This window comes from Protopterus annectens, chromosome 7.part0 (genome assembly GCF_019279795.1).
Source record: "Protopterus annectens isolate FY-2018-M chromosome 7.part0, PAN1.0, whole genome shotgun sequence".
NCBI lineage: Eukaryota > Metazoa > Chordata > Ceratodontiformes > Protopteridae > Protopterus > Protopterus annectens.
In genome coordinates, this window is record NC_056739.1 from 1,155,452,889 (window position 1) to 1,155,469,091 (window position 16,203).

Below are 16,203 nucleotides of genomic sequence, written 5' to 3' on the forward strand. Positions count from 1 at the left end.
CTCAATGAAATAATTCAGTGTGATGTTAAGCGCTTTCACCCACTGCAATGTGGGCTTCATCAGAACACTGAAAACCTAAACACACCCTTCCTTTATTTAAAATTTGGTGCCATAATTTGCTCAATCTAACCTTTAAAGTCGTATACATAATATGCATATTTTGCAACGTTGTTCCTAAACTAAAAGTGATGTCAACATATGAACGGACTATTGAAATGTTTAAAAGACATATGATCTATATGTCCAGCTAAACATTATATATGTAATATATGCAAACCAAAAAAAAAATTGTGTATATCTACTTATAAAGAGCCTAAGAAGACAATTGATATAGTTATATAATAGTTATATATTAAGTGCATACATACATATTGTCTGACATTTTCGACAAAAAAGTATAAAATTGCATCAGTGACAAATGTGTATAAAAATGGATAACTATAACAAACACTAATTAAAAACACTCTATCTGAACCCACTCTGTCCCCCTGATAAATTCAGAAAATGTAATAACTGTACAAACAATATATAAATATTGCCATAATGGGACGCCAGGCTTCAAAATGTAAAATTAATAATTTTCTAAAATAGTTTTACAAGAAATATAATCATTGAGTCTGGGTGGATTCGTAGCATCTAGGAATAATTGCCACCATGTCTCTCTGAAACCCAGTAACGTTTTATGGTCATACCCCCTAGGATCTATATAGACAATTTCTAGTATGGCAAATCTAAATTTGTGCATGTTACCCATCTTTTTGATGTGCCTGTACAATGCATTCTTAGTATCCTTCTTCCTGATACAATAAATGTGATCATATATACATTGTCCAAAACTTCTTTCGGTTTTTCCTATATAAAACCCTGAACATGCTGTACATTTTGCCATTTATATAATCATTTTTGTCTTACAATTGCCATACTTGAATTTGATCCTAGTGTGCCCCATATTGTCTAACGTAATACTAGCTACTTCAAGTATAAATCCACATTGGTTACACATCCCACATTTGATAGTGTGTTTCCCTTTGTTATTTTTTGTGGTGGATATTGTTTGGTTATTTCTTCCCAGATACCATTTTATATTGCGATCCATTTTGAGTACAATTCTGGGTCGAGTCCCTAATACATCCTTCCAATTAGTATCTCTCAATAATAAAAAACAATATTTTATTAATATATTCTTGACCTGTTCAACCTTGGTATTGAATGTTAATATACATGATCTCTCATATTGACTAATACTGGTTTGATTTCCTATACTTGTATTGCTTATATCACTTATTCTAAATCTATGTACAACTCCTGAACCCAGTAGGGGTTTGTACTTGGTACCCCATTGAGTAATGATATTTGAACCAAATTGCTCCATCACCTTGATGGGGTATCCCCTATCTTCAAAAAGTTGAGTAATAAATTTTACCTCATCTAACATCTCCTTATAATGTGAGGTCATTCTTACAGCTCTTATGCATTGACCCTTGAATATGTTATGCTTCATTTTCTCTGGATGATAGCTTCCATATTCTAAATAATCATTGGAGAAGGTACTTTTCCTGTAAATATGTGATTTTACTTCCCTTCATGTTTGTATATAATAGTATCTAGGTAAGGTAACCCTGTACAACTATACGCATGAGTAAATTTCAAAAATGGGCCACTTTCATTAATGAAATCTAGGAATTTATGTAAATTATCAATACTGTCATCCCATATAATATAAATGTCGTCAAGAAATCTTGAATAATGTTTGATTTTCTTGAAATATTCACTAGTAAACAGTATAGCATCCTCCCAATCTAACATTACTACATTTGCGTAAATGGGTGTGCAAGCGGCACCCATTGCTACTCCTCTTGTTTGGCGGAAATGTTCTCCCTCATAATAAATAAAGTTATTATCTAGTACTATGGACATATATTCCATTATCAAACATATTTTATCCCATTCTAAGTTTGTATGTCTTCTAATGCTAGTACATAAGGCATCTAGGCCTTCCTGCTTGGGAATGCAAGAGAATAGGTCTATAATATCAACTGTAACTATAATACTATTCCCGTTCAAAGAATTTACTGGGAAGTTACTAAGGAACTCCCAGGAATCCTTAACCATGTGACTTATATTGTCATATATAGGTTTAAGCCAGATATCAATAATTTTACCAACTGGGAAAGTTTTGGATTTACTACCTGATACTATTGGTCTGAGGTGTGGGTCCAACACACTTTTATGTACTTTAGGTTTCCCTACCAGAGTTGCTAATCTGGGAAATTTGATTTTCAGGCTATCTAATATATTGCTTGTTATTCTGCCGTCAATGAGAAATTCCTCCAGGTATGAATCTATTCTCTGATAAAATGGTATCTGGGAAGAAATAACCAAACAATATCCACCACAAAAAATAACAAAGGGAAACACACTATCAAATGTGGGATGTGTAACCAATGTGGATTTATAGAAACCAAGGGTGAAGAGTGGTACACACACAACTAGTAATCCAACAACCACTCCGACTCCAATAACTAAAGCCCAAAAACGTTTATTCACGAATTCACAATACAAAAATAATAAAAGTCAAGGTCAAGCGCTTTCGTATTATCACTTCTTCAGAACAAATTCATCACCACAACTCAGCCTTATATAATAAATTAATTAACCCTTAATTAGGTCCAATCACCTTTTTAAAAAAAAATACAAAAAATTCATATAGCATCCTAAAAAACAGTGTACAATATATCTGATAGTATTCAAAAGAGACAGAAAAATAATACATATTTTTTAAAAAATAAAAAATAAAACAGGTGTATATATATATTAATATATAAACCTGAAAATTAACGTTTTAATGCGCTATATTTTAATTCATGTTTAATACTGACATGCTCATTTAAACCTGGGGTTTCACTAGCATTAAGTCTTAATTGCCATTTAACTTCGGCCCTCAATAGTCTATTATTCCAGTCACCACCTCCCATTTCCCATTCTTCATTTTCAACTGTATTAGGATACATGTATCTACTCTCATTTTAAATTTCAGCCTTTTACTCCTACAAAAATAAATGTAGTCCTTGCTTTTATGCTTCATACTGCAACCTCATAGACTACCAACATTGTTAAAATTACTTTCACTTTCATTATTTCTTACCCTTCTTATTTTATTTTCCAGTGATATCAGATGTAATATTGGTTTTCTTCCCTATTTCCTTCATACCACCATTTCTTCCAAACATCAGGTGGGCTGCTCCACTGACCCTTTTGACATATCTAACCTGTAAAAGTATCTTCAGTAAGACCAATACCTTTGAAGCATGGATTATGGCACATTATTTTGATATTCTTGTTATCACAAGTTGGGGCACTGTTACTTGTAAAAAAAGACACCAGGCTGGGATTGCTGCCTGATCTTCCTGTACTTCTCACTCTGCCCTGAAGTACTTGTTGGTGGAAACACTAAGCTTTATATTGCTTTGATCCTCCTCCTCGTCAGTACTTTAATTACCTGCACGATGATCTTGCTAACTGGGCCTCTAAACCCAGTTCCATCCCACATGGGGACAGTACTGTCACTGGGTAGTTCCCTTCTGCAACAAACTATGTTATCTTTTCTCTTTATAATATCCCACTCAGCTAGTTATTCTACCTACTATCTCAATCCTAGATTGGGCTGAGTTTCCTATTGGAGCTCATCTTTGCTAATATGGCTCATACATTTCAATCGACTTCCATTCTCTTTAACTCTGTATGTGAGCACTGTCCCATGTTTTCTTCTTGAACTTAAAAAAACTACAGTCCCTCAATTATTTTTCAGGTATTTCAACTCTCCCTATAAAGAACTGCATCCCCTCACAAACTACTGAATGGTCCCTTCTTGCAACCTCTGTAATATTATAAATCTTCTTACCTATTTTAATAATATACTCAGTCCAATCCAAAATTCTTTCTACTTATCAAGAGTACCACTTTCAAGAAACTTATTACCTCTGACATCAAGAGGTAAAGGGGTGTCAGGCTTAATTGGTAGCATTTATTTATTTATTTATTTATTTGCCATTTGTTAAGCAGGTTGGTCCAACTGAGCAAGAACCCATTTTCAGTGGAATCCCGAAGAGAAAAGCTCCAGTACAAAAAAAGAATATATAAAATGTACATAAACAATGTGATAAACAAAAACAATAAAATATTCCAATAAAAAGAAAGAATATACAACATTTACATAAACAATGAGAAAAACAAATAAAACAAGATATAGCTGGTGACATGTTAGAGGCAATGATTAAAATATAAGTATGGTACATACAATGATATATAAAATTGAGACATAACTTTATACATATCATTATACACAGGAAAATTGAGGTAAATAGATTGCGATATAACATAATGAATGGGTTTACACATAATCAATTAAGGGTGAATACATCACATAGTTTAGAGAAATAGTTACATTAAAGCAGAGAAGTGAAGGGAGTAATAGTTGTAGAAATAGTAAAGTAATTGAAGTAAAAGCAAAGGTGGGGGAGTGGATTTATGTAGGGTCCTGACAGGCGCATATCTGAGAGTTTGATAGGGAGTTTTTTTTAGTTCTGTTTTGAAGCAACTGGTGTGTGTAATGCTTCTTGTATTGAGTGGGAGTTTGTTCCAGGTGTGAGATACTGAATATTTGTGTAACAGTTTGCCAATTTTTTTTTTTTTTTGGGCTTGTATATCTCCAGGAGATATTTATGGTAAACGTTGAATAATATTTTATGATAACCACTTCCTGCACTTAGATAGGAAACAAAAATAGATGTCAAAACTGCTAAAACCACATATTGCAAACTTTAGCGGCTGTTTGTGTTCAGCAACCCAATAATGTACATGTCAGAAACTAGAAAAAGGAAATAAACCCCTGCTTAATCAAAATACTCAGCAACTACCCCATTACTATCTTCTTCTTCAGTCTCTTGGATCTTAAGAGAGAATGACAATGCTTTGAAGTATCATTTTAATTCTTTCTTCATTTTCCAGCTTAAAACCTCTGATTCTGCTTCCAATCCAGTTCCAAACTGCATTTAATTTCTTCTTAAATTTTGCTTTATATTCATTCCTATCAACTTTGTGTACATATTGCTGTCTGTGTTACCAACTTCCAACTTCTATTTTTGAAGCACCTTTCACTCTGTATTCCTCAAAGAAATAGCCTTTTGTATTGCTACCCAGTTACTTGTATGGTCACTTTATCTCTTTATAATGTCATTCCCCAAAAACAAAAATCTGGCAATGCTGTTCTTTTATGAAAACTCTCAAAATTTTCATTTCTAAATTATTGCCCACCCATAGCTATCCTGGGGTCTATATTATAGCATCAAATGGACTGTTAAGCAAATGCCCTTTTATCGACAAAAATCACTTAGCCGTCATCAGGGATTTACCCTTTCCTCCACTGTAGTGCAATCTTGGAGTTAGTATTTTTAGTTTGGGGGGGGGGGCAGAGCTAAATTTTTTTTTTTTTTGCATTAGCCAAGCGATTTTTTCCCTTGGGAAAAAATTAAATTTTGTGGCTATTTGGGGATTTGTATTTCACTTAATATGTGTCGATAAATGGGCATTCGGTTAACAGCCCATTTGATGTCGTAATACAGATGTCCTGTCTCCATTAGCTAAAGCAGAAACTCATTTGCAGATTCTGTTCTTCACCCAAGATTACCATGTTCTTAGTAACTCTTAACATGACTTTAACCAGGTTACACTACTGCTGCAATATTAAACACCACTGACTTCACCTTTATTAACATGGATAAAGGACTCTACAAAGTGGCAGTTTTTATTAAACAAAAATGGGCATTAAATTTGGCTGAGCTTTGTTGTGTTCTCTTATAACTTAGTTGGTTTTATTAATAAACTTCTGATTTGACACACCACACAAACTCCCACCGTTTGGCACAATAAAGGCTGTCCTCCACCACCGATACAAAATTACTGTTGGAAATAACACAGCGATAGTAATATAAAAAACCAGGATCTTTATTTGCAACACATAAACCAGATTGAGCGCGCTTTCGTCTCTTATCGTGAGACTTCCTCAGAATCTAATGTTCATGCCAAAATTCTGTTTCAATACTCACATTCTGACCAATTATTTTCCATGGTAATAGTTAATAGCAATTATGAGTTAAAAACTTTTTATAAAAAGATCTACTTATAAACTAGAAGTCACAAATAATTTACATAACTATTTCAAATCCATACAAATATACATATTTTCTAAAATATATATGTATGTATGTGAAAATATGAATATACACACATAAAAATGAACATGAAAAAATCTGCTTGGCATAAAATTGTAATTGAAGGCAAATGAATCTAGTCATTGATTACATATAATATACCATACATAATAATATACATAATAAAACATAAAACATAAAAGAAACTTGTGTACATCTTATTTGTATAATACTGCGTATATAATAAAAAGTACCCAACTAGTGATGTATTAATATATTAATAGATCTAACGTTGGCACTGAATCGATCTGCCAGGATATTGGCAGTAATTCATAACACACCTTTCGGCTCCTATGGATATCCATGGTGATTAGCTTGTGGTCAGATCTGACCATGGAGGAGTTGATTACTGGTGTAGAGCAATGGTCACCCATGTTAGTAATGACCAGGTCAAGGATGATTCTTCCCCTGGTGGGAGTAAGAATGAGTTGGTCCAGGGCATTGGAATTAATGAATTCCAGAAAATGTTGAGCAAGTGTGTTGGTACATGAGTAATTTTCCCAGTTAATGGAGGGGTAGTTAAAGTCTCCCAGTATAGGGGTATTGGGTGTACCCTAATATTTTCCAGTGTGTTTAAGAATGTGGAGTGGGAGTCTTGGGACACGGTGGGGAATCTATAGCAGGCTACAACCTGGATTGCAGTTTTACCCAGTGTTAGTTGTACCTGAAGTATCTCTGATGTGTTATGTTGGGCTACTAGTCTGGAGGTGTGCATATTCTTTATGAATATGGAGACACCACCACCTTTAGTGCTTCAGTCCAGGTTTAGGGGCCGAAAGGTGTGATATGAATTATAGCCTGGTAGTGCTGGAGTGCTCTCTGGAGCCTTGAATCAGGTCTCTGTCACTGCACAGATGTCGATGTTCTCCACTTTAAGGAGTGCTTCAAGCGAGTGCATTTTGAGATTTAGACTTCTAGCATTGAGTATCATAACCCTCAGATTTTGTTTGCTTGCATCTGTTATGGTGATAATTTTGTCTTTAGGACATTGCCTAAAAAAGGCACTATAAGAGTAGCAAGAGCCTTGGCCAGTATTCAGAATCCCTGGGGTGACAGGTGCAGGCCAGCTCTGGCAAAGCATCGAGGTCTGTCAATCATGTCATCCCAAGCAGACAGATACTGGATCCCCTTTGAATGACACCAGAAACATAGACAATTGTTAAAGTCAATCATTTTCTGCTTGTACCGTAGTATCATTCTGGGTGATGGTAGGATGCTACTCAGAGCTAGGGTCATACCTGCCTGGGCTACAAGATCAGAGAGCTCCTCTAGGTTTCATTTCATGTAGTCCAGGGAGGTACATCTCAGGTCATTAACACCAATGTGGACAATGACAGAGTCATATTTGTACCTGTTCTGGAGTGACCTAAGCGCATGCTTTATGTGGCAGATCCTGGCACCCAACAGGCGGCTGACCGTAACTTTCCCTTTATTCAACCTAGTGAGTGGGACATCAGTGTGCCTTACTATTGAGTCACCTATGACTAGTGTATTGGGTAAGTTGTTTTGCCTTATGGGCTTTGGTTGATTGGCACACTGTTTATGTGAGCTATGTGTCTCATGGTTTGTGCTGGGATGTGGTGGTTGTTTGCATTTCTGCCTCGGAGGTCTCTGTTGTTTGGGCAGATTTTTACTGAGAGCCTCCGAGAAAGTAGGTGTGTGTTTTGTGTTACTATGTGAGTGTTGTGGTGGTGTATGTTCTGGAAGGCTATGTGTTGATGTGGTGTGGTGCAGATGTTATCCTTCTCCTCTTGACTGGTTAATCCAGTCTTGGCTGGAGAGTGCTTGGCTTCCAATTTGGCTGTATATGTGCATCTCTCACAAGTCCTAGTGTTGGGAGGTAAGAGTAGAGGGTTGTCTTATTGTTGTCATATTGCTTAAGTTTGCCAAATTCTTGTTAGGATTGTGATATATCCCTGTTTATCTTTTCTTTGGCCAGGATTATGGCTAAAAAGAGGTTTTAGACTCACCTTCCTTCCTGTTACCAAATGGAAGAATAAAAATAAATACTTATACCAAGCAAGCATTAGACCAGTGACTTGGACTATCCATCACAAGACCAGCTTAACCAGGTGTCAGAAAGGGAACATAAAACTGCTAGTGAAAGTTTTTCAAAAAAGACAGTGCTTCACAAGTTGAGAAAGTCCATATATCAGGTTTGGGATTTAGTGCACTAATGACTTTTCCCACATTGTTGTGCTATTATTGGGGGCCTATATTATGTCCACGAAAACCCCTTTCAGTGAACAACTGTTCAACGAACTATAACCAGCAAAATCTAACTCCCTTAAATGGCCATTCCAGCGAATTTTTTATAGGGGGAAAAAACACTTGGCCAACCTAAAAACAGACAAAATTTAAAACCCTTCAATCTGGAGGGCTTCACCCCCACACCCCCCTAACTAAATATGCCAACTCTGAGACTGCACTACAGTGGGAAGAGGGAAAATCCTGATGATGGCCAAGCGTTTTTTTCCCCTAGGAAACAATTTGCTGAAATAGCCATTAGTGGGAAATAGATTTCGCTGGTTGTCATCCAATAAAGAGCCATTTGCTGAAAGGGATTTTCATGGATGTAATATAGACCCATTACTGGGAGCACTTCGTTTAGTAATACTGTCATTTTATTATTTTGTTTATTTAAATAAATTGCGTTTACTCACTTTACGTACTTGTTCTCTTGTGTCTACGCTTGGATTTTTTATTATTTTACACCAATTTGGAAAGTGTTCAACTGTGTTTTACTGTGCATCCATGGAATTCTACTCAGCAGACAGTCCCCGGTGACAGTTTCTGGCATTACATGACCCGTTGGAGTGGTACAGAGTTTTTATTTGAGGCTGCACAGTCACACGCTTGTTCTTGGTTTTCTTAATACTGTCATTTTACTAAGTAATGTGGAATGTATGCTTTGTTAGCAGGACTCTGTAAACCTAGGCAGATAACAGTAGTTAAAGCATTACTGCTTGTGTACTGCTAGCTCTAGAAATTTCTCAGCAGTCAATGGCAAGAATGCAGGCATGTTGAAAGTTGTGGCCTGCTAGGGTGCAACCAGAATATTTGTAATTGTACAACTTCCAGACTGTAGTCCACTCCCCTCTGCTGCGTCATCACTGATGAACACTGGACAATGTTTTTATTGTCGTGAAAAATGATGTTCTGTCTCAGGTAAATCGGCAAGCAGTAGTCATGGAAGTGAACCAGTCATTCCTGAGCTATCACTTAATGGGAGACAGAGTGAGAGTCAAAAGTGTATAAGATGCAAAAACTACAATGTTCAGATGCAACATTCACGTAAGAAGAACACTGACTGCTTCAGACCTGTGACACTGAGGGATGAAGCTATGATTATGATCATGGTGACCCAAGTTGAGTTACCAGCCCAGGTGTTCAAAGTACTTGAGCAGGGAGGATGGCAGTGATTGGGGAGATGGGAGTGAGCTGCTGATGCCAGCTTGTTAATCCTGGGATGAGGGGAGGGAGATATGGCCCACTGCATTGTTGACTCCTACTGTACTGCTGAGGGATTGCAGGGTGCGGCTATTGGGTCAATTGGTTATCTGCTTTATGTAAGTTGGGATACATGCACATGTAAGTGAGAACAAATATGGAACTTCCTAGAAGGGCAGTATTTAGTGAAGTTACTTTCCTCAGGAGGCCCCCATGAACATGAGATGGCCTGATCCCTAACACCTGAATCTTGTCTCCTTAGGGAACAAGTGCTTCTGGCTGTGTCCCTTCCAGGGGGAATGTATTGGCTAAATGGGTGCAGAGAGGTTGAAAAAAACCTGAACTGATGCTGCAGTGAGAGCCCTCTACAGCAGTTTGACTCATGATCAAGTCAGTATGCTTAAGGGTGACATTAATGAAAAATCAGTGAAAAATTAAAAAGAAGGGTTATCTGAAATTGAGAGGGGTGAATGTAGGCATCAGTATATCTTCTGTGTGTTACAGTGCCATTCTGACTGCATATGAAACTGCCAGTAACATATTATTTTTAAACATGTGAGATGAAGTTTGTAGAGGGGACAGCTTTAGTTAGCAAGGTTAATAAAATTGGAACATATGTACTTCAGTCAGTCATATTTGCCCATTTCTGTAGACATTTTCATCTAACTGTAGTTTCTCAGCAAACTGTATCTCACAAATTTAAAATTAATGTTTACTTGAGTCTTTTAAGAGACTGCATTCAGTCAAGCATCTTTTTGCCATTTCTAAGGACAGTGCCACCCAAATCTGCCATCTTTACAAACTTCATTTTCAGGATTAAAAATAACATATTTGCTTTACTGCTTGCGGTGCTTCTAAAGCCCTGCTTAAGAGCAGACAAAAACAACTAAACAATTTAAGAGGATAAAGCCAACTGGGTAAGCTGTGCTTTGACTGTTCAAGCCCAAAAGTGTTATTAATTCTTTCCATGTAGTTTCTGTATGACACTGAGGCTGGGCTTTGTTCAGGGGGTTATTTATTTATTTATTTTTTAATTTTTGCACTACAGATAGTGAGTTTCACTTTCATTAAGTCTAATGGAGTAAATCAAGCTGTATTTTTCCATGGGGATAAACGTATGGGAGGGTTTAGTTGTACCAATGCCAGCATCTCAAGCCAGTGCTGCTGTGACTGAGCAGACACTGACCAGTCCGGTTTCGTTTTACAAACGCAGTCACTCTACTCTGTACATTCTGGAATCATGATACAGTGAAGTGGGAAAAGTAAGTGTGAGAAACAGAACATTATATAGGGCTTTTACAGTAAAATTAGATAAATGAACGGACCAGAATAAAGAGCATGCCAAAGTGCACTTGGGATATGTCGGTCACTGGGTACAGTGCTGGTATAATAACTGAATTTATAGCCTTCAGATTAACAAATAATATGCAAGTCAAAAGTGTCACATATGAATGACTGAGTCCACCAGTTTCAAACCACATTCAAAAATGTTCTGTGTAGGTCATAAATGTGGCATAAGTCAGCCCATATTCTGCTGAATGCATAATATGGTTATGAGATAAGATTCCATGCAAATGTCTTTCTTTACTGCATATTAATTTGCCTTTCTAGTTCACGGGTATTGAAATTTGATATCTTTTCATGGGTGGATACATAAGGCAAAGTGGTCCTGAGTCATCAACCATGGTAATTTGTTTTCTTCATTTCCAGAGCAATACAGTTATGTTTAGGTTTAGAACTGCAGCCCTTATTGTTTCTGTCAGTAGAAGACGAGTGTATTCTCTTGCTTGCACATTTCTACTACTAGTTTGCATGAGTGTATTCTCTCAGTAGCACATTTATAATACTAGTTTGCACAAAACAAGTGAGAAGTATAAGACTGTGTGTGTGCATGTTTGCAGGTGTGCAGTCCATGCGTGCTTTGGGCATGTTTTCTTGAAACACATTTATTTCCAATTTGGTGATTTGCCCAGAAAGTCTAAAGAGTTTATTAATACCACTGCTGGATCCACTAGTTATGTAGCATGGAATGTTGGTGCTCACTGTTTTTTTCTTGTTCTTGTATTTGTGGTTTTATTTGGCACAGTGTTTCAAAAACTGCATGGCATGGAAACAAACAGGAGCTATGTTATGCAATGATAATGCAGTTTGCATGGCATCTTTTGCCTGTAGACAGGATTTTTGCCTCAGTGTGTGCTGTTACTGCAACGTGATTTCTGACTAGTCATTAACACTCAACTCTTATATCTGATGATTCACCAGACAAAAGAATCAGTAGCCCCAGAACTGAGAAAGGTGTTACGCAGACAGCTGAAGACCAAACGACTGAAAGAGTATACAATCAAATGTCATTCCAGTATGCCGCCAAATAATACATATGCCAATTTTGAAAGGTTTGCCAAGGTGGTGGAAGACATTGCTATAATGGAAAACAACTTCAGTGGACTGGCTGTTGCTCAGGATGCCTTACAAGAAGATATCGATGCACTTGTTTCCATTTATAACGAGAAAGAAGGTTGGTACAAGGAAGAGAATGAGAGTGTGAGGCATGAACTTTCTCAGCTAAGATATGAGTATCGCAAAGTGGAATCCATGAAGAAACACCTTCAGGATGAAATCAGGACAGTGGACTCACATCTAACTAATGTCACTGGAAAGTACATGGACCTGAAGTCCCAGTTTGATTCATTAAATCAGGAATTGTCTGAAGAGCTGAAATGGGTTCAGGATGCCATAACCTCCCTTCAGTTAACTAGTGGCAGTGGGGGGTTTACAAATGGTGATTTTGCGGCAACCTTCAGTAAAGATGTGAATGAATCACTGAAGGAGTTGTTAAATGGGTCTTGCATTGATGAATTGTTTGCAGCATTAAACCTTGGCATCACTGAGGCTAGTCAGCAATAGAGGTGAAGCTGTTGTTGAAGAACATTTGTTCTGCAGCTTCAGTGCATTGTAATACTGTAGTTTGATAAATTGTAAGCTGCTGTTTATAATTCAGTATGTCACACAAAGGACGCCGATAAGTAATGGCAAGATCTGATACTGCTTACAATGACTAGGCACCTCTTCCTTTAGTTTGTTAAATACACTCTAACACTTGTGAGATTCGCACTACATTGTTCTATATTTTGTAGCTAGTTTATAATAGTATTGTCACTTTATTTTTCTTATCTTCACTGATCACATATATTGAACATGTTCTTCATAATAAACATCCCTTTTTCTTCTTTGTTGATTTTGCACTACTGATTGCTCATGCAGCCTGATGCCTTGTTTCAGCTAAAAAATGTTATGGTAATGAGTATAACAGAACTGGCATATATTCACGATCGGGGCATTGATGCCTTTGTAGAAAGAGGTAATATTTTTAAAATGAACAATAATATCATATGTGCTCCTGCTTTTATGAACAATGAATTGTGATTTTTTTTCCATTCAATCAGTTTTGAATTTCTCCTTTCAATAGTGAAATTATTCTGTGACTTTGACAAAAGGAAATATAGAGGTTGGCTTTGTAAAGGCCATATGGCAAGGTCAAGTCATGGATATGAATTAAGTATCATGTCTGAGGATCAGCGTTAGGGGCTTACTTAGCAGTGTTCTTGTAAACTCATGGCATGATAATCTACCAAAGGAGGACTCGTGACAAGTTCTGTTGACATTTAGTACCATGGCAACGACTCTTTCTGCAGGAAGTATACTCTCAGTGTACTGGAGTAATCCTAGGTGCGTCATGTGGATGGAAAAAGTGGGAAGGACCATGGGAAAAATGTACATTTATTAAAAGAATAATGGCATTGGTTTCACATGATCGGTAATAAAATGTTGGCATTTATACATGAATGCATATATGAAAGGCAGAGAAATAAATATGAATTGATGGGGATTTTTTTTTGGAGTTATTTTTAATGTTATCTCTCTTTATCTTGATGTGGGTTAATAAAGCCTTTACTGAGCCATAGCTGGCTGGCTCCAGATGCATGAATGGCAGTTTTTCTGTTTTCTTACTCCCATATCTAGCTGATTTTTAGATGACTTATTTCTGGTGAAAGATAAGGGTTTAAACATTCACAAAAATAATGCTTCACTTGTTACACCATAGATGCAGGTTGGTTGTCTGATGCATATCCTGTGCCTTTTTCATATTTTTTTCAAAGTACTCATTCAAAACTACAAGAAAAAAAAACATCTCACCCTTGTTGATACTATGTTCATGGCAGGGTGTCAGTATGTGAGTGTGCATGATGTATGCCCTTAAATCTCAATCCCACTATTAGCAGTACAAAACTGGGTTACAGATAAACAAGAGCAACAAGAAATAGATTTGAATGTCTTTTTAGCTCTTTATTTTCTGTTTAACAACATGCATTCATAGTTCAGTTTTGCACTGTTCATTTGCAGTACTGGATGTGCGCATGTACAATATTGTGTCATTAGTCTACAAGTAGCTGTAAGAGATTATTAACTTACAATTGTTTAAGTACAGTGAGAAACGGAGGTTAGATTATTTCATTCCTTATTTTTTTTATTTGTTTGAAATGTTTATATTACCAAGTTAACAGTACGACAATGGCCAGGTTAAATATGGCCCTGTTATTCTTTATGTAGAAAACATTCATTGCTCCGTCCTGTTTAAATATGACTGCTTATCCTTTATTTAACTGCATAGTCAAATCATCCATGATTTTTAAAGCTGTGTACTTTGAAACTTATATACTCTTTTTCGTCTTCTAATTTCCTGTTTTTACTTTATACTTTTTGTTTTGCGTCATCTTCGATTTTTATTTTCTGTAAGAATAAGGAATGTTTTGATCCTTCTCTGAAACTGGGATCCTTCCTTTCTCTGTAAGTATTGCAATGAATATAAGGCTGCTTGTCTAAAACAGGAATAATGTAGTCTGAAGTATCCATGCTTGTACATTTGCAAAATTGTTTTATTACGTCTTTAAATAAAGGAACTAACAAGGCATGATTTATTTTGTTAAAATGTTTCACTGGAGAGGCATTGCTTATAAGGCAGTTTGTAGAATGATCAATTTTGTAGAGAAGAATACACTAGCATATGCAAGAAGACATGCATTTGCATAAGACAATTAACTGGCACAATTTTTCACAATGAAGGACATGTATTCTACAACACAAATAAGAATTATTGTAACTTGTAATAGTAGAAACATAATCTACCATGCAGAATGTTTTCTGGGGTACCTTTTACATGGGCCGTGCCTTAAAAGATAGAATTTCTGCACATTTGAGTACCATTAGATGTAAAAAAAGTAGGAGTGCTTTATATAAATACACCTTGGTTCACTGAAATGCTATACACTTTTTTATTGGTGTTAATGCTGTTTCCCAGAGTTTTAATATACACACAGAATGTTTACAAAGTATTCCCAACAAAAAAGGTTGATTGTAAAAACAGTAACATTGTTTCTCTGTGGATTGAATGACTATGAAAACAAGTACCTGGTACAGTTTCTCAACCACCGTAAAAGGGACAGCAACCCAAACACACTCACCCCCAAACTACATTGTGCGGAAATAAACTATGCAGGAACTGGAATAAATAAGATATTGTGTTAAACACACCATTTTTCACAACAAAGTCTATGGTTTCACCACACAAAAACTGTAGTAATATGCCCACAAGGCACATACTGTACCTTGCAGAATGTTTTTATGTGAATTTAACAACACATGCCCTAAAAGAATTTTCACAAATCTGAGTTACATTAGATGTAATAAAAGCAAGGACTGTTTATATAAACATACCTTGGTTCATTTAAATGTGACATTTAATTTTATTGGCAATGATGCTGTTTCCCAAAGTTGCTAATTTGCATAAAGAAGATTTACAAAGCATTCTTTACAGAAAGAAAGAAGCTGGTTTGTAAAAAAAATAGGGCTTTCTTTCCCTCAGGTATGAATAACTGTTTATGAATTTTATTAGTTAAATATAAAACAAACAACAGAACCTTTTTTCTTTTTATTGGTGTATGTTTTTCATGTGACTTGAATTGATGTGCAATGCTGTTAAAAAGTAACATGTTCGTATTTATTTTTTACACTGAGGAAGCTGTGGACACCAGTTAATCTGGTTTGCAGCTGGTGTACTGGGTGTCTTTTTAGCCATTAAATGTAGGACTTTATTTCCCCATCTTGAGTGTTGTTTTTTGTTGATTTATATGTGTGTGTGTGTGTGTGTGTGTGTGTGTGTGTGTGTGTGTGTGTGTGTGTGTGTGCAACAAATACTGAATACACTGAGTTATGTAAACCCATATATGTCTGACTAAAGAAAATGGAATTAATTGATGAAGTAAGCCACAGGGAAGAAACAGTGGATGAGTTCACAAGGTAGTATCTGTGGATGAATGGAAAGAATATAAAAGTAGCAGTGTGGATTGCCTGCAAACCAGGGCAGACTAAAAACACCTAGGCTGGTATTCATAAACTTATTCCACAACTGTGTACAGCTGGTTTGTGG

At 36.3% G+C, this 16,203-nt stretch overlaps 1 protein-coding gene across 2 annotated transcripts in view; it reads left to right on the forward strand.

The window, feature by feature from the left end:
- Positions 1-15,876, forward strand: part of DAPK2 (death associated protein kinase 2) — a 1,192,346-nt gene extending 1,176,470 nt beyond the window's left edge. For both annotated transcript variants that reach the window (XM_044077737.1, XM_044077738.1), the window contains exon 10: positions 11,982-15,876. In XM_044077737.1, the coding sequence (XP_043933672.1) occupies positions 11,982-12,623 (642 nt within the window). In that variant the 3' untranslated portion in view covers positions 12,624-15,876. The remainder of the gene's footprint in view (positions 1-11,981) is intronic.
- Positions 15,877-16,203: the final 327 nt, after the last annotated feature.